This window comes from Euleptes europaea, chromosome 4 (genome assembly GCF_029931775.1).
Source record: "Euleptes europaea isolate rEulEur1 chromosome 4, rEulEur1.hap1, whole genome shotgun sequence".
In the NCBI taxonomy this organism is placed as follows: Eukaryota; Metazoa; Chordata; class Lepidosauria; order Squamata; family Sphaerodactylidae; genus Euleptes; species Euleptes europaea.
Window position 1 is genome coordinate 93,701,839 of NC_079315.1, and position 25,536 is coordinate 93,727,374.

General features: G+C 41.8%; 2 protein-coding genes across 2 annotated transcripts in view; one reads left to right on the top strand and one right to left on the bottom strand.

The window, feature by feature from the left end:
• Positions 1–25,536, top strand: part of SREK1IP1 (SREK1 interacting protein 1) — a 192,970-nt gene that overhangs the window by 19,569 nt on the left and 147,865 nt on the right. The window lies entirely within an intron of this gene.
• The window catches only part of CWC27 (CWC27 spliceosome associated cyclophilin), a 134,865-nt gene continuing 134,114 nt past the window's right edge, over positions 24,786–25,536 (bottom strand). Inside the window, exon 14 of the mRNA XM_056848620.1 lies at positions 24,786–25,178. Within this exon, the coding sequence (XP_056704598.1) occupies positions 25,016–25,178 (163 nt within the window). The 3' untranslated portion in view covers positions 24,786–25,015. The remainder of the gene's footprint in view (positions 25,179–25,536) is intronic.

The following is a 25,536-nucleotide window of genomic DNA, read 5'->3' on the forward strand; positions in this document are numbered from 1 at the left end:
ATCTTGGCCATCTTCTGGTCACTAGGGGTGTGGAGGGGGGAGGTAGTTGTGAATTTCCTGCATTGTGCAGGGGGTTGGTCTTGATGGCCCTGGTGGTCCCTTCCAACTCTATGATTCTATGATTCTATCTCCTGCTATTACAACCGATCTCCAGTCGATAGAGACCAGTTCACCTGGAGAAAATGGCTGCTTTGCCATTGGACTCTATGGCATTGAAGTCACTCCCCAAATGCCGGTCTCCTCAGGCTCTGCCCCAAAGACCTCCTGCTGGTTGCAAAGAGGGACCTGGCAACCCTAAACGAGGGTGAGTCCTGGGCTCACTTGAGAGACTATCATAATCTTGCTTTATTGTCTGTATTATATGGTAGTTTTAGTTGAGTCTCAGTGAGAAGTAAATGATGTAAATAAGTAAATCCTGCAAATCATCCATATATAATACACACATCTTCTTAAAAGTGTAACAAGTGGCTTCCTTCTATCTGTTGCCTTCTATCTACACCCTGCAAGACCCTCCCTCCTCCAGCCATTCAGTTGCAAACATACTTTCTTTTTTTTAGAAGGTTTTTATTGAGTTTTTGGGATACAGAATAAAAAGGGAAGTGGGGAGGGGAATGGGGAAGCAAAAAAATTGGTTTCTGTGTCCAAGTATGATCAATAACACTTGTTGCCATTTACCATATTAAGCAATCATAAGAACTGGAATAATCAGTCTTACCAATACTTAGACTAATCTACACTATAACTTTATCCCATCACATATTTAACTTTCTACAAAAAACATTTCTAAGTTTGATTAGTGATCTTGTGGACCAGTTGATATAGATGTTTAATTGTATCCTTATGCATATTTGTCATAGAAGGGCTGCTGTTTGCCCCAGAAATTATCTAGTGGTTGTTTCTTAATCACTTGCAAACATTCTAACTAAAGTCAGTGCAGTTTTTTTGGGGGAAGAAAACTTAAGTTTCGTTTGGAGGAGAACTCGCAGAAGGGGGCCTAACTACATGCCACGATACCAGGCAGTCCTTTCGTTTGAGGAAAACCCATTTGAGTGCAGGCAATTTGGAGAAGAGCAGTGGCAAGGGTTGGGGAGGGGTGCTTAAACCTCTGCCTGCCTGCCTGCCTGTCAAATCTCAGCTCTGCAGCAAGAGGCTCCCACTCCAGTTTCATGTGTTTTGAAGGCAGGGGGAAGTGTGAGAGCTACAGGCTGCAACGCTGAAGTGACACCAAAGAGGCCGTACAGCGGAATTTCACATATTGATTTGAAATTGCCCATCACATCTTTGGCTGCTGTCCCTCTGCCTTTTAATATTTAGATAGCTACCATATTCAGAAGTGTTTCTCAGTTGCACATTCATATTTCTGGTTAAGATGGAATCTTCCAAAAATAATATTGGCGAGAGAAACTCAGAAGCTCATTGCTTCTGTGGCTTTCTCGGCTGGGCCTGCGTTAGGCCACATTTCCAATAATCAGTCTGTATTCCTTAATTATGCTAAATATATATAACAGTTTTTGCTACAAATGATGTTTTCATTTTGCCCATTTAACTGTACAGTAGCTGGAATATTTCCATCCCCAAAGAGAAACCTTTGGCTTAAAAAATATTGTCATTTGGGTAAGCTAGACATACTTTTGCAAAGTGACCTTATAAAAATATTATCCGAGGTATGGCTGAGGCTAAATTATATGACAGTAAGCTGGTCCCTCTGCAAATGAATTCTTGTCTGAACCAACAGAATAATTTGAAAGCAAGTACATGTAACCATCAAACGTACAGACCACTGCAATGAACTCTCCATTCTTTGTTCTTAACAGTCAAAGTATTTGAAGTGGCAGTCTAATTCTTTGTTTAGAAGTTCCAGAGACTAGAAAACCAAGGATTGGCAGCCAGCACCAGGACCGAGGACTCCATACCATAAACACTCATTCCTGTACTCTTCTCTCCCCCTATAAAAGGAGAAAAACATTTGAATAAATATTCTAGGCTTAGGATCCGCATTTCTGAAGGACTTTCTCCCCCTATGCCAACTGTGGTCTTCTGGTTGCCACCGTCTAGTTGTTCCTTCTCTACGGTGCCTCCCATTTTGAGGGGAAAGGCTCCCTGAGAAGGTGGGGTGCACTATCTTTAGAAGTTTTTAAGAGGTGCTGTAACACTATATCATTGGAGAGAGCGATTAATGGGGTTTTCTTGTGCGTGGGGTTAGTGGGATTTTATTGTATTTTGTATCTGTTTAAGCCCTGACCTGGATGGCCCAGGCTACTTAGGAAGCTAAATAGTGTTGGCCCTGGCTGGTATTTGAATAGGAGACCACCATGGAAATCCAGGGTTGCTACGCAGAGGCCAGCAATGGCAAACTACCTCTGAACGTCGCTTGCCTTGAAAACCCTATGAGGTTGCCATATGTTAGCTGTGAGTTGACAGAAAAAAGAAGAAAAAAAGAAGGAAAGCATAAAGAATCAAGGGTTTTCAATGCAGAGAAAAGATGACTGGAGATATGACAGAGGCTTATACATCCCAGTCTCTGCTCTGTTGGTGGACGGGGGTGAACAAGCTTCCTCTTAAAGCTCTGAGAAGCTACAAGAAACATCTCCTTTAGGGCCACAGTAATCTAAATGTATTTTGATATTTCCTATACAGTGATGACGATTCTACAAAGGTACAACACTTATTTCTTTATTGCAAGTTATAGTAATCCTATCAGAGTTCATCTAGCAGTTTTATTTCTACTACTTTTTAATCAGTATTATCCACCGTAGTATTTTAGCTGAGGTCTAGGGCCCTGGAAAAGCTGTGTCTTTAAATATTAGGATCCTTGCAGATTATTTTTTTTTAAACCTCTCCATACAATAATAGGATTTCCTTCTTCCCACTGCAGTGAGAGATACCATGCCAATAAAATGAACAGGAGGGGAGGGTAACCCAGCTGAAAATGTCTCAATACCAGTGACCTTGTATGTGCTGCCCAGCAGATGATTGTGACATTTGCATAATGACCTGCCATACAAAACTCATAGCGGCAATTTGTGTACTAACTGGAACAAGGAATGCCAGGAAAATGAGATTTAATTGCAACAGAAGTGCTCCCTTAAGAAGCCAGGTCTGGGTCCCATGTCCCCGTTCTGTGATTATTGAGTGAAGGCTCCCTTATTAGGGTTGCCAGCTCCGGGTTGGGAAATACCTGGATATTTGGGGGGGGGGGCAGAGCCTAAGGAGGGCAGGGTTTGGAGAAGGGAAGGACTTCAATGCCATAGAGTCCAATTGCCAAAGCGGCCCTTTTCTCCAGGTGAACTGATCTATCGGCTGGAGATCAGTTGTAATAGCGGGAGATCTCCAGCCACAGCCTGGAGGTTGGCAACCCTATCCCTTATGGAAGGCAATGGAGAGAAATTGCAAATGTAAAAAAGATTGTGTTAGAACTGATGCTAAAGAGGACGAAAAGTTTTTAGTGTTGGTAACAAGTCTGTGTAGATCTTGCAAGTCCCAAATTTACACATTCACTGTCCAAAGACAAAGGAACTTTAATGTGCATCAATCATTCATCATTTTCCTATTGAACCCAATGGAAATGCAAATGGTTTTTAGAACTTTAGAAATGTTTTTTCGAATTTGAATAAGTAAGGCGATTCTAGTATGCCTAACTTTGATATTTGTTTTGAAATTAACATATTCAATATAGCCAACAATCTCTGAAAAATAATCACTGAAATGTTCATCTTGGTGAATGTTTTAATTATTTTGATGCTGTTTGGCTTTCTTTTATTTCCCTGGTTCTGTTCCCCTCCCCTCTTCAGCACCATGTTTATGTATTTATTTACTTTGATTTTATCCTGACCTCAATCCCCGGCCAAGGCTGGCTCAGGGCGGCTAACAACATAATAATTAATGCAACATTTCTACTTCGCCCTCGACACTCTTGGTTTGGTTTGCTCTCACTGCTGTTTAATCTGATTAGCTGAGAGGTAACCCTCATGATTTGGTTTATGAGTGTCTCACACTATCATATTAAATATAATATTGTGGTGTAACCCTCATGGGTTACTATAACCAATCCAATTAGATGGCACAGATGGAGAAGAAAATGGTGTTGAGAAAATGGTGCTGCTGCAGCAGCCATGGGGACAAAAGAGTGCTACACAGCATTAAAAAAAACACAAGCAAATTTGCAATGGTGCATGCACTACAATGTACACGAAACAATAATAAAAGTGGGTTGCCTAGGATTGCTAGTTCCAGGTTGGGAAATACCTGGAGATTTTGGGGGTGGAGCCTGAGGAGGGTGGGTGGTTTGGGAACGGGAGGGATTTCAGTGGTGTATAATACCATGGAGTTCACCTTCTGAAGTGGTCATTTTCTCCAGGTAAACCTGGCTCCCTCATTATGTTGTGGGCCATCATACCAGCCCCCTCTACCACTTCCCCACACTAGGACCAGATTGGCAACATACTGCTAGCATGGAGCAGTGCAACTGTTAGAGGTTTTCCAGCGTGTTTCCTTTCTGCTGTCTCTGCACCAACCTACAACACAGATTTGATTAAGAAGAGCTGTTTAAAAGACTGGCATCCCACAGCTTCACTTTCTCCTTGATATTCTTCTGTCACAGATGGTGGTGCTTAAACTAGGAACTTCATGGTTTGAGGCTGGGACCTAAATTGGTACACTACCTGAGACTGCCTTTTATGCATGGATAGTTCACCTCACGATCACCGCCTGACTACTTTGGGGCTTCGTTGGATTTATGCATGATTTTTCGGACCTTCAGTAGTCACTTCGCTCTCCCCCTGTGTTTCCCCCGCATTTTCAGGATTCTGTTTTGCCACAAATTTAAAGTCTGCCATCATGATTTCAAATCAAAAGCCAGTCCTGTGCATAGTTTTGCTTCAGGTTTGTCTCCCCATGCCCATTCTCTGATTTCCCGCCTTACCCTCATATGCCTCCTGTGGCTAGTTTCACAGTGAGTGTTTTCAGACCTTGGGGATCGAACAGAGCTGGGCTGATCCCCCCCCCCCAATTCTCTTGGTCAGTTTCACAGCGAGTATTCTCAGATCTCAGGGATTGAACAGAACTGGGCTGATTTCCCACCCTCTCCTTATACATGTCCTCTTATAGGCATGATAGCTGTTTTTTGTTTGTTTGCTAGTGCTAGATTACTGATGGAACGATGTAATGGAAATGACCGTGCATGTGTTTTTATGTTCTTATCACCCCTGCATTGAGATAGCCAGAAACAAATTGGTTGGGGTGTGTGTGTTTTGTCTGGACCCTCCTCTGATTTGGCTGTAAAATGGCCACATGGTTCAGTTAAAATGAAAGAATCCCGCTGCGGGGCTGGCGGGGGCTAAGGATGTATTTCAAAAAAATGACAAAGCAGCATTTTCAGGGAGAAGGGACTCAGAAGCTCTGCATTTTTGCTGGGGATGAATCACAGTTTACTCCTGGGATTTCTTGGGGGGGGGGAGCCCCTGTGCGTAGTGTTTTGAGAATTCGACTGCAAATACTGTGCAGTTAGAGAACAGCAGATCCAGCAGAAACAGACTATGCATTAAAAGCCATTGTGAGTTTCTGAATGGAAGGAAAGGTATTAGTTGGCAGGAGGTATGAAATAGTCCAGCAGGACTGGCCAGACCTGGTATAAATAGCAGGAGCTGGGCCTTCTGCCCACTCGTGGTCAACAGAGCTTGTCCTGCTACCCACTGTACTCAGTTCCACTGTTTCCACCTTTCAGTTTCTTCTCACCTCCCAGGTTTATATCAGGCATATGGCTGTGTCCTGACATGCTGACCCCTCACCCACCCCCAAGGCCTCAGTGTATCCATCAGTTCGAGTCAAAACCTCGCCACTGCGTTGCCTCCTAAGCCCTGCGCATGCATTCCGGTCAGGAATGCACTGTAAGAGACCTAAAAATCAAATTCTAGGGCTATTTTCCCACGGGGTATTATAAAGCAGTTTTGAGTATCTCTTAGGTTGTGCCATGTGTGAATGTTGTTAATATGGGATGAAACATGGAAGACCAATTGAATGTGCATCCTTGGCGACATCCTGAGGCCTTACCAAACTGATCTGAAGAACACTTAGTTAAATGTTGTATATGAAAACACACCAAGTGCTTTGTTTTGGTGACTTAAAATCAGTTATTATACCGGGTAACATTCCCACCAAGGTTATGAGCTAAGCACTTCAAATAGGAAAAAAAAAGGTATTTACTTGGAGTGCTATACCAAAGAAGAGGTTAATGATTAAAATAGAGAATATAACAAGATTCTTCAGTGGTACACATTATATGTCTTCTCTCTCTCTCCCTAATTCAGAATGATAAATATGGTTTCCCAAAGTACGTCTGGATTTCTCCATGCACCACACTATATAAATTGACTTATCAAAACCAAAACTATTTGAAGTTTAAAATTGTTCCAGATGACTTTCTTTTCAATCAAGGACAGAAATGCTAGACTTAATGGAAACTTAAAAAAATAAAAAACACTTTATGTTAGATTACCAACATGGCAGTATACTTAATAATGCATATTCATTCTGAGTGATAAATGATTTTTTGATTATTTTACTATTTATTTAACTCTAATTTAGATTACATTTTAACATATGCCAGATACAGTCAGTGTTGCATTCAGATGGGGGAAAAACACTCTTGTATAACTAAATCTTCAACCCCCCCAATAATATATGTGTGAAAGGGGAACCTTTATATGTTATGTTAATTTATTAAGCTATATGTTATTCCTTGCCTTGTGTTTTTATTGGCTCAGCAAAGGAACCTGTGTGATGATAACTGATCATCCAGCCACATGCCATTCCATGACTTTGTTAAGGGGCACTCAAACACTTTGGGAGAATTTATTTTTAGTCTATGGAAATCCTTGTTTATTTTGTCAGAGCAGACTCCATGTGCATTCAGTTAAGATGTCTGAGCATTGACTATGAGCCTAGATTGCACATTTACTTCATTTGTGACAGATCACACAGGAAATCGGGGCTCAGGTGCCAGTCCTCAGATGATTCAGTGTCCACTCTCAGCCCTGAGGTGGGGGCGGGGGCGGGTACAGTCTTCCAAAGCTTGAAAAATTAATTGCTCAAGACACAGGCACCTATTAACCGATTCGTGCAATGTTTGTTGTACTATGATGCTAGCCTATCTGGATCAACAGTAGGGGTGTGCATTTTCAAAACTGGTATTTTTCGAATTTGGGGATATTGGAGCTGAAACATATCAGTATTCCCAATAACCCCAAATTCCAATACTGGTAGGGTACTCAGATTTGGGTTGTATTCGGGAACACAAATTTATTTGGCTCCATTATAGCCTATGGGGAAGTTATCTGGGGGGTCTGGGAGGCTGTTTTTAAAGCTAGAGGCACCAAATTTGCAGCACAGCTGCTGGTGCCTGTCCACAGATGAACCCTCAAGTTTGGGGGTCCAATTCTATGGGCCTCCAAAGAAGGTGCCCCTATCCATCCTCCATTGTTTCCAGTGGGGGGAAAACAGCCTTTTGTCTCCAGGGCAAAAGCGAAGAGGCATGCCTGAAGCAAACATAGGTTAATGCCTCCCATGCCAAGAAGCAATTATTCCCCCTCCGGTTCCCCAGTGGAGTTTCTTTTTGGCACTGAGTAAACTAATATATAAACCATTTGAGCCCCTGGCTACATGTGATTTGTGTGTTTTAGCATATATAGGGTTGCCAGCTCCAGGTAGGGAAATACCTGGAGATTTTTGGGGTAGAGACTGAGGAGGATGGGGTTTGGGGAGGGGAGGGACTTCAATGCCATAGAGTCCAATTGCCAAAGCAGCCATTTTCTCCAGGTGAACTGATCTCTATCAGCTGGAAATCAGTTATAATAGCAGGAGATCTCCAGCTAGTACCTTGAGGTTGGTAACCCTAATCATATAAGACTGTGTTTTTGGTTGCCATCACCTCAAAGAGCAGAGTGGGAGAACAGTGTGCCCTATGATGCGACCCTCCATTCATAAAGTTTCATAAGGACAAAGTGGCCTGTTGCCCTGGTATGAATTTGCTCCCAAAGGTAATTTCACAATTCCCCCATTCTCAGAACATAATCCAGTATTTTTCTGACCCTGAATTCACAAACAGAACAGACTTTGCACACGTTAGCTGTTAGGAGATTTCTACTTTTTTATTTGCAATATACAAAAGGCTTTCAGAAGGACCAAAACTTGTTTGCATGCTTCTCTAGCCCAAACAATGGATAAGCAGTATCCCCTCAAACTCTGTTTTGCTGGGTTGTTGCTGTAATTAAACTTGCCTACTGTGCAGCTGACATGCCATGTCCTTTCCCAGTCGAAGCTCACTCCACCAGAGCACAGGCCTCTGGCCGCTTTTCTCGGCAGGGTCTCTTTGGATGACATCTGTAGGGCTACCACCTAGTCAACTCTATCCATGTTTGTGAAGCGCTATTCCATCAATGTGGGTTCCAGAAATGAGGCAGCTATGGGGAAAGCAGCGCCACAGTCGCTTTTTCGTTGACACCCTCCTCCTTGCTAAGTGAGCTTGTGTTCCCTGCGAAGCCACGAAGATGAAAAATGGTTGCACGTAGCTGTAACTGTTGTTCGTTGTGTAGCCAGTGTGGTGTAGTGGTTAAGAGTGGTGGACCCTAATCTGGAGAACCGGGTTTGATTCCCAACTGCTCCACATGAGCTGCAGAATCTAATATGGTGAACCAGGTTGGTTTCCCCACTCCTACACATGAAGCCAGCTGGGTGATCTCGGGCTAGTCACAGTTCTCTGAGCCCCACCTACCTCACAAGGTGTCTGTTGTGGGGAAGGGAAGGTGATTGTTAAGCCACTTTGAGAATCCTTAAAAAGGGAGAGTAAGGGTGAAAACTCATGGTCGCTTTAGCCTCCTTTATTCCCTGTTTCAGCCAGGATTCAGCCAGGATCGAACGCATGCATTTCGCCAAACATGCGTTCGATCCTGGCTAAATCAGGGAATAAAGGAGGTGAAAGTAACCATGCGTTTTCGCTCTTTGTTGGCATATAAAAACCAACTCCTCCTCTTCTTCTTCTTCGGCACACACCCCTCTCTTCTTTCCCTGCTGTGGGCTGCTCTCTTTGAAGGCCTGTCCTCACCATGGTAGTGACAGGAGGACGGAAGGACAAGCACTCTCCTTGCCTCCATCACATGTAGGTTTGGGTGGGAAATACTGGTACGAGACAGAGGGGCAGGGGGAGCATTCCTAAAGCTTGGAAACTTCTAGAAAGCTGTGGATTTTTCATCTCTGCGGCTGGCCTACACCTGCGCAGTCCCCATGTGTCATTGCAAAGGAGACCACTCAACGAACAATAGTTACAGGTAAGCGCAACCTTCTTTACTTATTTTGGCTAAACTAACAGTGCAACCATGTGCAGAGTTATCCTACTCTAAGCCCACTGAACTCAACAGACTAAGACTGGAACAGCTCTGCGTAGGATTGCACTGTAATTCACAGGGAGGACCAGCTCCAGAACTGCTACTAGCTCGTTCAGGCTTGCAGATCAGAGAGCACCTTTTCAACAATACCATCTATGAGCCAAACTGGGCAGGAAAACTGCGTAGAATTCCTTCCCGCTGGCAACGTGACAAAGCCTGGGGTTTTCAGAAGCACTGCAAGATCTGTAAATTTGGACTTGTGAAGACAGTAAGATTCAGCCAATAAAAAAATATGTAGTGTGTTAGCTTGATTTTAAGTTTTTCTTCGATCCTTAAAAGACATTATATTTAATGTTATTATGTCATTCTTGGTCTGGTGGAAAATACATTTTAACTCTAACCAAAGTAGACTTTTTTCTTGATTTGTGAACAAATCTTTGATGGCTGTGAATGCACCAGCCTACCTGAACCATTTCAGCAATTGATGTATCTTTGTTTTCCTTCCAGTAGTGACCTCTTCTAGGAGTATATTTATGCACACTTCATTTGTGTCAGTTTGGACAGGGCTGAAAAGAGTGAAAGAATGCAGCTCTGCTTTTTGTAGTGATCTCAGAAGAAATCCCTGGAGCGCTGAGGAAGGTCATAATCCAGTGGGATTTGGGCATAAGCCCCATGGGAGTGAATTCACACATTATTCATACTTTTCAATGGTTTGTACACTAAATATTTGATTGTATACCTCACATAGTAATATGGCATGAAAGCTGGGATCAGCTACAAGGAGGAGGCAATGGCAAACCACCCCATAAACATAGTATGCCTAATCAACATTGTGATGTGATGTAACCCCATGGGTCAGTAATGACCCGGTGTTTGCACCTTTACCTACAGACAGACCAGAGCCTATTTTTTTAAAGAAAAAAAACCCTCCCCCTATATTTTAAAATGCCACTGACTGAAATTAGACATAAGTGAGTTACCTCTCCCCATTCCTAGATGTCTTCAAGGAAAAGAAAGGTACCACACTACTGGCCTAGGCAAATGACAGAAATCCTCCTCCTTGTAGCTGATCGCAGTCCTTCAGATCTTGTAACGTACCCATCTTATACGAAAGTGGCTCATAACTTACTTTGGTATAAACTGAACATTAAAAGTTTTGGGTCTGAATATTCCTTAAGAAATTCAAAGCAACATTTTACGTATTTGTCCCATACTATTTCATGAAAATTAGTAGAAATTATTTAAGGAAGTAATTAAAGAATTGGGAGTTTGGTCAAAAGTATATCTCAGTTAGGAAGAACTGTTTCATTTAAAATGAATGTAAATGTGTGTATGTATATGTATCTATAGCTATATATCTATATGTATGTATGTACACACACACACACATATTTATATATTCCAGTCCAATTATGAACACATGAACATGTGCAGTTGCCTTGAGTCACACAATGCAGGAATTTCGAGCTCTGAAGATACTCTCGCCCCATCCCCTTTTCAGGGGAACAAAACAAAAGTAAAAGGCAGAACACAAAGCTCTGGACAAAGCCGTGGGAGGCTCCTCTCTCGGCCTCCAGGGTTGCCAACTGGTGACTGGCCACCCCCTATGTTCCTCTGTGTTGCCTGGCTGAGGGGACATGTGCGTGCACAGTTGCATATGGCTGCAGTAGTCAGTGGCACAACACACGGCTTCCTCCCCCTCACATTCTCGGTCTGGTGCCTGCAGCCAGGGCTGTGCAGGTGCCAAGCTGAGTACTCATTAATGGCAAAGGAGCCCACAAATCAGTCCTTTCTGCACTTGGGGACTGTGATCGTGGGTGTTGCATGGGGTCGGGCATGCTGGTGGGCAATGGGAATGGTGCTGTGGGTTGGTGGGGTTTCCCAAGGAGCAGCGTAAGCCTGCTGGCCCCTGATTGGTTCTGCCTGCCTTCTCAGTCATGGCTGCACCCCCTCACCACAACCTCTGTATGGAACGCTACTAGGGTTGCCAACCCCCAAGTGGTGGCCGGAGATCTCCCGCTATGACAACTGATCTCCAGCCGATAGCAATCAGTTCACCTGGAGAAAATGGCCGCTTTGGCAATTGGACTCGATGGCACTGAAGTCCCTCCCCTCCCTAAACCCTGCCCTCCTCAGGCTCCCCAAAAATCTTTAGGTATTTCCCAACCTGGAACTGGCAGCCCTACACCCGGCGGTGTGGTTGCTGGGGATGCTGATGCAGTTGCAGCCACTGAACCCAGCTACTGACTCATTTTCCTGCCGGCTGCAGCATAACCAAACCCCTTAGGGAGTAGACCAGCAGTGCCACGGTTACTGTACCTCTTCAGATAGCGTGTAATTCTATAGTGGATTATCTAGCACACTTCCTTAGGGAAGATTTATTGGAATGCGTTTGGCTGGGAACTTTATCTGAACGTGTTGTAGGAACAGTAGTAAGTCAGATATTGTGCTATTGCAAAAAAAAATTATGACAGCAGACAGGAGACAAGAGAGCACGTTGATTGTTGGCACGTAGTCTAGGACTTGAAGAATTAAAGCCAGCAGACAAACTTTCTCTAAGATTGTGAAATGGATCGTTCTGTATATAGTTGATAAGGTGCAAGAGGGAGAGTTATGAGGGTTAATTTTCAAGCGTTGTGGCCAAACACAGTGGAATTCCAGACTTCAATTGTACCTTTAAATTCATCTTCTTCGAGTGGTTGAAGTGGCAGGTATGGCCTTCCCTGTGAAGCATCATGTTCAAAATGAGTTGAATCACTGGCACCTCATTTAAGATATACACATGCCAATCATACACTCTGTGCCGTCAGGCTTGTCTTGGATATTTAAAATGAAGCATTCCGCAGATGTTCCTGGTTAGTTTAACTTTCTGCAATGATAAGAAAGTCAAAGAAACCTCAAGAAACCACAGGATCAGGCCAGGCAACACGGGCTGTAGTATGAATTGACATCTTCTGTGCTGTAGCTTTTTCACAGCAAGGAAAAATATAAAGAAATAAATACCCACTTGGGGGGGGGGTTAGTTTATTTTCGTTGCTGAAAATAATATTTTTTTCAGTAGGAACACTGTGCGTATGTGCATAAAACATCTGTAGTTATGGAGGACATCGCTAGATGTTTGCATTTGGTTGTGTTTGAATGACCGTTTTTGTTTCAGAGTGAACTTCAACAGGCAGAGCCCTGCTGGATCAGACCAATCTAGTCCAGTAGCCTGTTTCCAACATGAGCAAGCCAGATGCCTCGGAAGGCCCACATGCACAGAGGTCAGAGGCTCCCACTACTGTTGACTCACAGCAACTGGCATTCAAAGATATACTACTTCAGAATATGGAAGTTCCATGTACTCATCACAGCTAATAGCCACTAATTGATCTCTCCTTAATGAATATGTTCAGTCGCTTTTTAAAGCCATGTACACTTGTGGCCATTGCTACAGCCTGTGGTAGTGAGTTACACATGCTGATTGTATGCTGTGTATTTTGTCTGTCCTGAATCTGCTACCTATCAACTTCACTGGGTGTCCTTGAGTGCTAATATATTGGGACATCTAGATTTGAGTCCAGTAGCAGCTTAGAGACCAACAAGATTTGGGTGGGGGGGGGGTATAAGCTTTCGAGAGTCAAAGCTTTGTGGATCAGATCTGATGAAGGGAACATTGACTCTTGGAAGACCCCCCAAATCTTGTTGGTCTCTAAGGCGTTACTGGACTTAAATCTACCTGTTCTACTGCAGGTAGAACATGACTATCCTCTTAAAGTATATTGGGAGGAGAAAACGTTTTCTCTCTTGAAATATATGAAATGCCACGGAAAAAGGATAAAATTCTTCTGTACTTCTGGAGCATTTGAGATCTTCTAAACCAGTCCCCTTTCACACAGAACTGCCTTCCTATCCATTGCACCCTGATAATATCTAGAAAGTGCTGATCTCTTGGGTACCAGAGGTTGGGAAGGCAAGGGATGATGCAGTCCCATAGCACACTTATTTTGGAGAATTTCCACCACAGAGAGATTGTGAAGTATATGTTAGAGACATTAACCCATCCTGTGGTTTACTAGAGTACCTGCTGAGCAGTGCCATGCCAGGTATCACTGTCATGTTTCCTGGAACCGAGTTCCCTACTCTCATGTCATGGTTTAGTCTTCTGGGGCCATGGGCTGCCTGTGCATAGCCAGGGAATCACAGGGTTCTGTCTTGTTGACTAGGTGAGCTTCAGAAAGGACTCAATTGTCATGGAAACTCTGGTGGCAATTACAAAGGACCCATTTTCTCCCTTGTTAGAGGCTTAAACTGAGGAGGCGGGTATGCTTTCCCATCTCTCTCCAGGCAGAAGAGAGGAAAGTGAATGATATACCAATATAGGTGGGTTCTACCAGGTAAGGGAACAATTTGATAGTCCCATTAGGACTAACTGCTGTTTTTACTGCAACATTTTAACTCTGTAACCTTGAATTTGAACCCTTAAGCCAACACACCTAGGGCTCTAACCACCTATGTAATGTTCCTTTTGAAATGACCTGTTACCTGCTCTATATTTCTGAGGCTCTGTCATCAGTTAAATTCTATTTTGCCCAGTTCTGCATGGTGAGTGACCTTGGGGGAGGGAAAAGGCGTGTGTTGTCTCACCTGTAGCCCCTGCAGCTGTACATTACTTGGCACAACCTATTAGCAGGGAGTTGAGGGAACCTGGGGATTATCTAAGTGGAAGGGGGGAGTCAAAGCTACCACGCTTTAGTCAAAACCAAGTCTTGGAGGTGGCAGCGGGAATGGTGGGGGAAGAAGAAGAGTTGGTTTTTATATGCCGACTTTCTCTACCACTTAAGGGAGACTAAAACCAGCTTACAATCACCTTCCCTTCCCCTCCCCTGTGACATAGGTGTGGCTGAGAGAGTGTGACTAGTCCAAGGTCACCCAGCTGGCTTCGTGTGTGGGAGCGGGGAAACAAATCCAGTTCACTAGATTAGCCTCCGCCGTTCATGTGGAGGAGTTGGGAATCAAACCCGGTTTTCCAGATTAGAGTCCACCGCTCCAAACCACCGCTCTTAACCACTATACCATGCTGGCTTCCTTCTGAGAGGCGGTGCTGTTCTGATAGGTGGTGCCATTCACCAGGCCATGTCCCTGGTGGGGGTTTTTACAACCCCCAAACCAGGAAGCAAGACATTAAAGCAGCACATTCTCCAATCCATGGAAGCGGGAGGGTTCCTGTAGCAATTCGTTAGTCTGTAGAAGCTGATGGAAGCCAATGTGAAGAAAGGGTTCAGAAGAAACAGGAGAATGGACCAGACAGATAAGTTGGAATGCACACTGGGAAGAAAGGTGATTAGCACAACGGAAAATGCGTGTATCTCTCTGAATACATCTATAAATCATTTAGAATGTATGTCTAGTAGATGGAGTAAAAATCAAGTCCACAAGAGAATGCTTCAGTGTGACAGCAGCGCTATTGTTGCTGAGTGATTGCTGATATTGTGACCTCCTACAAACTACTGTCTGGAAAGTTGAGGCTAGGTAGATAGCAATTCTGGACCAAAAGAGTGGTTTCCTCTTCAAACTGCTTATCATGGAGGTCCCCCAGTAAAGCAGACCATGACTTTTACATTATTCTTTCTTCATTTGGTGCCAAATTGTCTGGAGCTTCTATTTTTTATTTCCTCCCCAAAGCCTGCAGTATATTAAGAGAATGAGCTAGGAGAACTTTTATTACTGGATTGTCAGACTTGCTTCAAAGGTCACAAATATCCCAACCGGCTGCCAAAATCCATGGCCATTTGAAAAAATAAAAACAAGAAACAATAGGTAATGATTTTTATCACTTTGGGCATGATTCGACTCTTCTGCCAGACTACAACACACGTTCCCTATTTCAGAAGTACTTGTAGCACCAACATATATTAAGAATACAAAGGAAAACAAAGATTTTGAAACCTGCTTTTCCTCCTTCCATTCCCTCGCACTTGTGAATTGCCAAGCTGTCTGGAAAAACATCTCTCTTTCTAAAAGAGGACCGAGAATTTAGCCCACAAAATTCCCAACTTTATTTTTCATCTTGTACCTAGATTCTCTGGCTATGATTACAGACCACATGTTATGCTTTGTGTGATGTTAAAACTCATGCAGTAAATGTACATTATGCCCTAAGTCCCAATAAACAATAGTTATTTGTCAGATGTAATAGAAGAATCCCTTAAACCGTGCTTCTGTTAAACTGCTTTTTGGAAAAGAGCTCATTCAACACTTAGTGGGGAAATGGACTGCGGCCAGATTCCTGGGCTGTTTTGAACACAGCCATAAGGATTTGGTGGTAGGTGTCACCAGTTTCGCTGTGCACAGATGTAGATAGATGGCTTCAATATGGTAGACTTCACAGGAGGCAGTCTTCCAGTAGACAGAAAGAACTGCCTGGCTCTGTCAGAAAACTGGACTGTGGTAATTATTCCTACTGAGAACAACTCTCCAAGACCTAAGGCAGAGGTGTTTCCAAGTCCTGTTACTAGACACCCTTTAACCACAAGCACAAGAGTCAGAATGTGGAATACAAATCGTGTTCTATGAAGGGACTGCAGTTCCTTGCTTGGTCCCAAGCAAGCAACTAGGGATGGACATCCTTTTTGATTTTTTCTGTAACCTTTAGGTCATTTAGCTGGCTACTCTAAGATACAGTCTTATATTAAATGGTTCTGATCCAGAAAGGCCAGTCTTATGGTGAATGAGCATACCTGATCTGATAGGCAACTCAACAACTGTGGAGATCAGCTGAATGAAATTCTGCTGTCATTTGTCATATAACAAGATCTTACTATTTCTGTGGCATAATAAATAGTATTTATTTTATTTATTTTTTGCCATGAAGTTGCAATTGACATAGGGTAACCCCATAGGGTTTTCAAGCCAAGAGACATGTAGAGGTGGTTTGCCATTGCCTGCCTCTGTGTAGCAACCCTAGGCTTCCTTGGTGGTCTCCCATCCAAGCATTAACCAGGGCTGACCAGCTTAGCTTCCAAGATCTGACAAGGTCAGGCTAGCCTGGGCTATCCAAATTACAATAGTATCCCAAATATTATGCGGCCCCTAATTGGCTGGGACCTGGACCTGGATGGCCCAACCCTCGCCTGATCTCATCAGAGCTCAGAAGCTAAGCAGGGTCGACCCTGGTTAGTACTTGGATGGAAGACCACCAAGGAATACCAGGGTTGTTATGCAGAGGAAGGCAGTGACAAACCACCTCTGTTAGTTTCTTCCCTTGAAAACCCAATTGCCGTAAATTGGCGGTAACTTGACAGCACTTTACACACACACAATTGGCTGGGACCATACAGGGAATACTGACTGCTGAGAAAAAAGAGTATTGATGCAGCAATAGAGAGCAAATGCTGAAAACTATGAAAAACATTAAAAAATGTACAGTAAGGGGCTTTTCAGAGACATTGGAAGCACTCTTTTCTCCCTGAAATATTTTATGGGCAAACTTAATGTCTGCCCATGTTGAACTGATAACTTTGTTATCAATTTCATTGTTGATGCTGCTAGCCAATTCAGAAGCCTTTAGCTAAGAGATGGGATATATTTTAACTAATAATAGATAAAACTGGTGAACTCACATGATTCTAAAGTTTCAGATTATGGTCCCCAACATAGTTGCAATCTCTTCAAATATTTTCAGCATTTCTACTCTATTTTAAGCCGTGGTTTTCTTAGTATAATAGAAAACAAAACAAAATAACCTTGGGGCCACAGCTGTAAAGGATCTGTTCCTAGAAGATATTTGTATAACATGCATAGGCAATACCTGAAGCAGGGCCTGGTTTGACAAACAAAGATGGCAGTGCAGAAGATTTTGAGTTTAGGAAGAGACTGTCTGAAATTTGTGGGGCCCAGACTGTGAAATTTTTTAGGTAAAAACCAGTACCCTGAAATGTCCCTCAGATCACATTGGCAGTAGGGGCTGTTGAAGCAAAGGCAGCGCAAGCTCTCAATCCTTTTGATGTAAAAACAGATGCTCTGCAGCATCTAATATGCTTCTGTGTCTTCTTAAAGAGCAGCCCTACATAAAATCCATTACAGTAGTCAAGCCTGATCATAATATGTAACAACAAATCCATGAAGTCCAAAATAACTACATACAAATTAACATAGATTCAGATTGTGTTTATTCCAAATAAATGTAACACAAACTTAAGGTAAATAAATGAAGGGAGAGAAGGCAGCCTGGTTTGGCCCATTCTTGTGAGATCTTGGAAGCTAAGCAGGGTCAACGCTTGGAAGGGAGACCACCAAGGAAGACTCTGCAGAGGAAGGCAATGGCAAATCACCTCTGCATCTCACTTGGCTTGAAAACCCGTTGCTGAGGTTGCCATAAGTTGGTTGTGACTTGACAGCACTGTACACAAACAAACATAAAACAGAGGCGAAATAAGGGAGAATGTTTTCTTCTGCAAGCCACATTGAGCTTAATGGAATCTGCATGGGACCACATTCATTTCAATGGGTTTCTGCAGGGGTTTGGCAGACAACCAGTACCTGCTTTCTACAGTGTTCATCTAATGGTTTCTTTGTTTGGCAGAGATGCTTCTTTGGTTCACAACCTACAGTTTCCATTCTGAATAATTTTATTGATAAAATATGTAGCACTTTAATTTTCACACTCAAAGTCAATGAAATTACTTGCGAGCGAATTTGGAAGTGTTGCAAAAGCTTGTCTTTCAACTCCCTTGAAAATAAAACTTGATTGGTTCCTATTTAATTAGCTGTGAAGACCATGGCATATTTATCTAGTATAAAGGTGCAGTTAATATAATTACTTCCTTTATCTTTCCTTTTACCCTTGGGGAAAATGGATTTCAGAGGGGAAAAGTCAAATTTAAGGGGATTAAGTTATAATCCTGAATTTAAACACCCTCATTCGTACCTATACCATAATAGACACTCAGACTTTCATTGCCAGTAACAGAAATTCAGAGTGTAATATTTAAACATTGACACAGATTCATGTTAGAAATGGAAAATAATTTCCAAATTGTCATGTTATACCGAGGAAGGAAACAAACATTATTCTTAATTCTATACAGAAGATCTTACTGATAAATTCTTGTGTAAAAATACTGACCAGTTTTTAAAAATATGAGTGAAGACACATTTGTAAATGTGTTTTCTATTTCAGCTTTGCATTTTGGTGTTGAGCTGACAAATTCGCAATGTATGCTGCAGGAGTGCCTGTCATGTGTACCTCAGTATTTACAACACTGAAAACATCAAAACAAGAGGAAAAATTAGACTTGGTACATGTATTAGCTGAAGTGCTTTGAGAGTTACTGTGATATGGCTGCTCTCACATCATAGTCCCCATCAGTTTGGTAAGTAACAGCAATCAATAATCCCACCCGATTGTATTTCTTGATACGTTATCACCAACATGGAAACAACTTTTAAACAGTCTTGTTTAAGGCTGGATCTCAGTTGAAGATATGTCAACCAGTTCAGGTTTCTAAACTTGTCTTGAAGCACTTGTAAGCTTTTAATCTCTCCTGATTATTCTTGAAATGAGAAAATGATAGAACCACAATGATGCAAAACATATTTGCATATGTAAATGAAATCAGAAACAGAAATACATACATATAATCCCTTATCCTATCTATTTTAAGATTAATAGATAAAATACAATTTCCATAATTTTCACAAAATCTCTCACCTGAGATTCAGGGGTGAGTTGGGTTGGCTATCTTATGTAAGTCCAATTAGGTCAAACCCACATGACCATACCAAAACCTTTCAATTTGACAATTCTAGTGGTATGAGGTGAGTGCTTCTCTGAACTTAGAAGAAATTTCCAAGGTATGTATGCATCAAAACTGGGAACCAATAGATCAACTTGTTCAGAGATTTTTCTGGGCATCTGTCCATCTATTCAAAGTATCTCTTCGTCCAAGGATGGGAAAGCAGGTGCATAGCTGAGAAAGTAAAACTTGTACATGTTTTGCAAATTTGAAAGCTAAAGCAAATTATCAGACCTCTAACAGACAAGGGTCTGAATGATGGATCTCCTTTTATTTTAATTATTTTACTTTCCTCACCAACCACCACTATCACTCCTGAGACTTATGAAATATCGCTTGTTGCCTTTCTGTCCCACACTTTTGAATGGTTGGGGGATCCACCCAAACTCTTTAGTTATAAACGTCAGAAATACATGGCACAAGAGAGGCTTATTAAAATAAAAACTCAAAATGACTCTTTTTGAGGAAATGGAAAAGTAGCAAGGAGGTTTCAGAAAATAAACTTGGCTGCTAACAAAACAGGAATGAGGAAACTTGAGATATTTACAACCAATAGATATTTTGTAATCAGGATGTATCTGATATATTTCACTGACTGGTGTGGATACTTTTGATATGTACCGAGATAGATTTCACTTCGCAGTCACTGCTTAGTTTATAGACATAAGCTCCTTGAACTAATATTTCTTAAATTGGGGGTGTTAAGAACAAACACACTGTTTCCCCGGTTTTCTTCCTTAAAACTGGTTAGGGATCAGTCTATTTGCTTAGGAGCTATTTCCTTTAGAAATGGTTATTCTCTTTACTTGAGAGCTTTTTCTCTTAGGGAAGGACCTCAAATCACTCCCCTCACACAAAGGATCTTTCTTGATCCTAAACAAATGTGTTTCTCTCACTCCAGCTGCCAGCCTCAACCATCCATTATCAACTGTCAGTTTCTTTAATGGACTCTCTCAACTGCCGGGTTTTTCTTTTCTTTTCAGATCTCCTGTCACTCAAGGTTCTATGACTGGGACAACTCATCCTTATGCAGCTGTCCGTCACAGTCCGTCACATAGTATGGTTATGTACTACAGTTTATGATAGACATCTCTGGGTACCATGGACCATAACCACAGAGATATATGGTATTGCTCACAGTAGCTTTAGAGAGTAGACCACAGGTTTCTCATTTATTATTCTGACAACAAATGATTTCATTTTGGACTGGCCAGGTGTGCAGTAACCATGAAGTGCTTTCTTTTAACAAACCTGAACACTGCTGGATAACCTTAAAAGTCAACAGATATATATCAGCATGACCTTCTACTGCACATGCACACTGCTATTGTTTGAAGAAATCTGGTATCAGTTTAAACAGACTGATATCAACTAGGACTTGCAGCGCCAGCGGGTCTGTCCCTGAAATATATTCACTTTATGTTAAACAAATGACTTCTTTTTCTTTTTACAGGATGTAAACATAAATGACACTGTATGCAGGGAGTGCCAATTCTAGCTTGAATGCTGATAAGCCATGAGGTTTTTAGCCCAATGAAGCCATAAATTTTGATGGGCATGTGTACAGGCCTTATCTTAAAAATGTTTGGGTGGAGGAAGAGCGGTCCCCTACTGGTGGGCAAAAATAAACTGTTCTGCTGCACTTGTTTGAGATAGGAACTCACAGCAGATTTACAATATGCCTTCTAATAAGGAGGAACTCCTGGCTATGGCTTGTAAAAATAGTTACTGGGAGACAGCCAGGATGCTGTAGTGGCGGTGGGCTCTAACCTGGAGAACCGGGTTTGAATCCCCACTCCTTCACATGAGCGGCAGACTCTAATGTGGTGAACTGGGTTGGTTTCCTCACCCCTACACATGAAGCCTGCTGGGTGACCTTGGGCTAGTCCCAGTTCTCTCTGAACTCTCTCACCCCACCTACCTCACAAGGTGTCTGTTGTGGGGAGAGGAAGGGAAGAAGATTGTAAGCCAATTTGATTCTCCGCAAAGGTAGACAAAATCGGCACATAAAAACCAACTCCTCCTCCTCCTCCTCCCCTCCTTCTCCTTCTTCGGAATGTAGGCGGCTGTATTTAGGATTACATCCCTTAGTGGCATCTGATAGTTTAATAATGTTTCTACAAAAACCCATACAAGGAGAAAATAAAAGTGGTCTCTGCATTAGATTGCGTCTATGGATTTGCTTTCAGAATGTTAGTCATAACAGCAACCAACAGCACAGGAACTCGTACATTACGAATCGCTACTCAAGAAGTACCTCCCTGTGTATCCTCACACATAAGATGAGCATAGTGACAACCTCTTATGAAGACTCTCTTCACACCCCAGTTTTTCTTTCTTGTTATCTCAGCGAGATTATATAGAACATTTAAATACAATCCTGCATCAAACCAACCCACTCCACTTGGACCACATTAAGAAGATGAGGCAGGTTTATGTACTTCACACGTCAGACCCTATCAAGAAAGTTACTAATCACAACTTGATAATGATACCTTATTAATTCATTCTAAAAACAACATCAGCAAAGTTGCACTTCAGCTAAATGACGCTTGGATATAACAACTTAATAAAGGAGCATTACTTACTAGTTGGCTTTATGGATGTATAATTATACATGTCCGCTGACGAAAATCCTTGTTAGCAGAGTGCAACTTTTTCTGTGCTTAGAAGCACAGCCTAAATTATTTATATTAACCCCGTTGCAAAAAATAAGATTGTACAGAGTTCTGCTTAAAAATGATTTGTTATTATTATTATTATATTTATATCATGCCCTATACTAGCCAGGATGCCCTGCCAGATCAGACCAGTGGTCCATCTAGTCCAGCATTTTGTTTCACAGAGTGGTCTATGAGTTACCCTGGAGGTCCAACAAATGGAGCATAGAAGCTTCTTGCTGCCCCCAGGACTAGTATTTAGAGGTTTACTGCCTCCGGATGTGCAGGTTCCCTTTAGTTACCCTCATTAGGAGCCTTTGATGGGCCTAGTCTCCACGAATGTGCCTAATATCCTTTTAAGGCCATCAACAGTACAGGCCATCACTATGTCCATGGGCCGTGAATTCCACAATTCAATTGCTTGATGAATGAAGATGTTTATCCTGAATCCACTGACCATCAACTTCACTGAGTGCCCCAAGTTCTAGTATTATGAGACAGAGAGAATATCTACTTTTTCTACTCCATGCATAATTGTATAAGCCTCTATCATCTCCCCTCTCGTCATCTTTTCTCTGCAATGAAAACCCTAGATTCTTTACCCTTTCCTTCTAGGAAACCCCTTAATCATCTCAGTTGTCTTCCTCTGCACTTTTTCCAGCTTTGCAATATCTGCTGAGGTATGGAGACTAGAACTTAACACAGTAGCCCATATACAGCTGCACCAAACAAATGGATACAGGGATATTACAATACAGGGATATTACAATGTGTGTGTGTAAAGTGCCATCAAGTCACAGCTGACTTATGGCGACCCCTTTTAGCCACTATTTCCACTCCCTTATTTTTATTCCCTAGCACATAGTCTGCCTTTTTCATTATGGTAGCACATTGAGTTGACAATGTTACAAAATATGCTCATGGCAATTTGTATAAGCTTCCTTGCTGCCGTGAGCAGGACTCAGGTGCAGGCTGAGATGGATGGAATACTGCACACCCAGAGGTTTGGGATTGAAATGAAAAGTGACTTGGTTCTAAAGCAGGCTGAAAAAAGAAAACAATGCAGTAAATTGGAATACTCAGAGATTTTGTATTAAGGAGAACCAAGGCTCTAGGTCAAACAGTCAGAGCAACACTTTAGTTCATTTCATCACAAAATACCACGCTGCCCATCAATACAAGTACTCAATGGTGTCACCCAACCAATAGTTACCCTCCAAATGGTAGGAAGTGATGTCAACAAAAAGGAGGTGTATCATTTTTTGGCAACGACATGTTCATTGAGCTGTCCTCGATGCCCCCCAAATCTATTTTTCAGTCACAGCAGGTCTGACTCTATTAGCATGTATTTAAGGTTTGGATTTTTTGTTCCAGCGTTCATCACCCTGCACTGATCAACACTGAACTTCATTTGTCACACATTTGTTCATTTGCCCAATTTTGAGTGATCCTCCTGGAGCTCTTCATAGTTCTGTTTTGGTTTTCATGATCCTGAACAATTTGGTATCATGACTACATTGTTCAACCCCAAATTGTCAGATCATTGATCAAAACATTAAATACATGTCCTTGTGGGATCCCACCGCTTGCTTCTGTCTATTACAAGAACTGTCCATTTACTCCGACTCTCTGCATCCTGTCATTTAACCGATTTTTAATCCATAAGAGCGCCTCTTATCTGATGACTGCTAAAGTAACTCAGGAGTCTTCAGTGAGGGATCTTGTCAAAAGGCTTTTGGAAAGTCCATATGTCTACCATACTGTTTGTTAACTTCAAAGAAGATTTTCCTGCAGCAGGCCTTGGTCATCCATGTATTTATTAATTCAGTCTTTAATAAGAGTTTCTACAAATTTACCTAGAACACAGGGTAACTGATTTGTAATTTTTTGGATCTCCTCTGGATCTCTTTTTAAAAACCAGAGATCCATTTGCTATTTTCTAGTCCTCTGGCAGGGAGGATGATTTTAGCAGAAGGTTACATAAACTTGTAAGAAGATCAACAATCTCACAGCTGAGTTACTCAAGAACATTTGGGTGTATGCCATCTGGACCTGCATACTTGCTAGTTTTTAATTTGTCTATTAGTCTAAGAATTTCATATCTTGTCACCATTATTTGACGCGTTCTTCAGACATCCTCCATGAAAACAATGGCTCTGACATAGGTATCCTCCCCATATTTTGCATGGTGAAAACGGATGCAAAGAATTTCTTCAGCTATTCTGCCATCATCCTTAAGAAATCCTTTCACCTTCGTTTTGTCAGTACCCACTGCTTTTGGTTCACTTCATTCAAGTAAGCCTTAACTTTTTAAAGGAAACGTTCTTGCCTTTTGCGCCTTCTTTGACTTGGGTTGTTAGCTGTGCTGACATCTTTCTAGAATTGTCTAGAACCTGAGGGATGCATTTTATCTTGACTTCACTTACAGTAATGTGATTTTACATCGCTTCTCAGCATCCTGAAGGGGTTTGACTTTCCTGATTTTCCCTTTCAGTAGTCTTTAAACTAGCCCCCTCAATTTTGTCAAGTTCCCATTTTTGAAATCAAGTGTGATTGCTCTGAACTTTGGGGGCAACTTTCAATTGAAATTAAAGGCTGAATTTAATCACAGGCACTTTTTCTCTATGGCATGACTTAAACTCACCGTTATTAAAACATTCTTCAGTTGTTTCCGCTGATTTTATTCTCTATCTTGAGACCACCTTCAATGTTCTGTTCAGATGGGTGAAAGTCCCCACTTTTAAATTACCTTTAGCTAACTCTACCTATAGAGATTACATGAGCAATTTATTCCTCTTATGTTCTTTAGTTTATTTGACTCTATGTCCTCTTTGACATGCAGATATATTTTTGATATATTATACCATATAATATTCCAAAATGTTTCAGTATTCTGAAAATGTAAATAAAACACCTTCTGCATAAACATAGCAAATATATAAAAGGACACTCAGAAGGGAAAAACAAAGAAAGTATTTTATTAACATTAATTTCCAAAAATTCCACAGGGCTTTTCTAATAACACATTCTTGTTTTGCATCAGAATTCACAAAAACAAAGGGAGATAGCACTGTTTCCAGATTAGACACGAGATTCCTTTTCACACATGGTAAGTGATATATTTTGGGACACTAGCTACTACACAGCCAGAACATTTGTGCAGTAATTTTCCAAGTTGGCTCTGGCTAGTTTTACATTTATTTCATCTCCTTGCCTTTTTTTCTCTCAGAATCTTTTTGCTTTCTTCCCTTCTTCTCTTAGTAACAGGGTTCCGAGGATCATAAATTTCAAAAGTGTCTTCATCCGGCACACTTGCATCTTTCACCTTTCTGCTTTTATCCTCAAAATGAAGTACATGTGACATCCTGTTAAGAAAAAGAAAATGAGTCATATTGGCTGGCTTGCTAACCTTGGATTGCTTTGACTTCACCATGGCCTAAGTGTGCATATTGTAATAAAGCAATCTGTGCATCATCAGAGTACTACACTTGTTGATTCCACATAGGGGAAAAAAAAGATGAGTATCCAACAATTCAAATAACTTGCTGAGTGGGAGTTCCCTGCTTCCTCTCCCACTGCAGCTTGTTTGGCCCCCTCGACATTTTGTTGCTGCAAGTCGCCAGACTCTCGGGAATAGCATACACAACAAAGTGAGGGAATCAGCAAAAATTGCCACCCCTTCTTTTGAGGATTTAAGTACCCTTAAGTCTTAGTAATTGCATG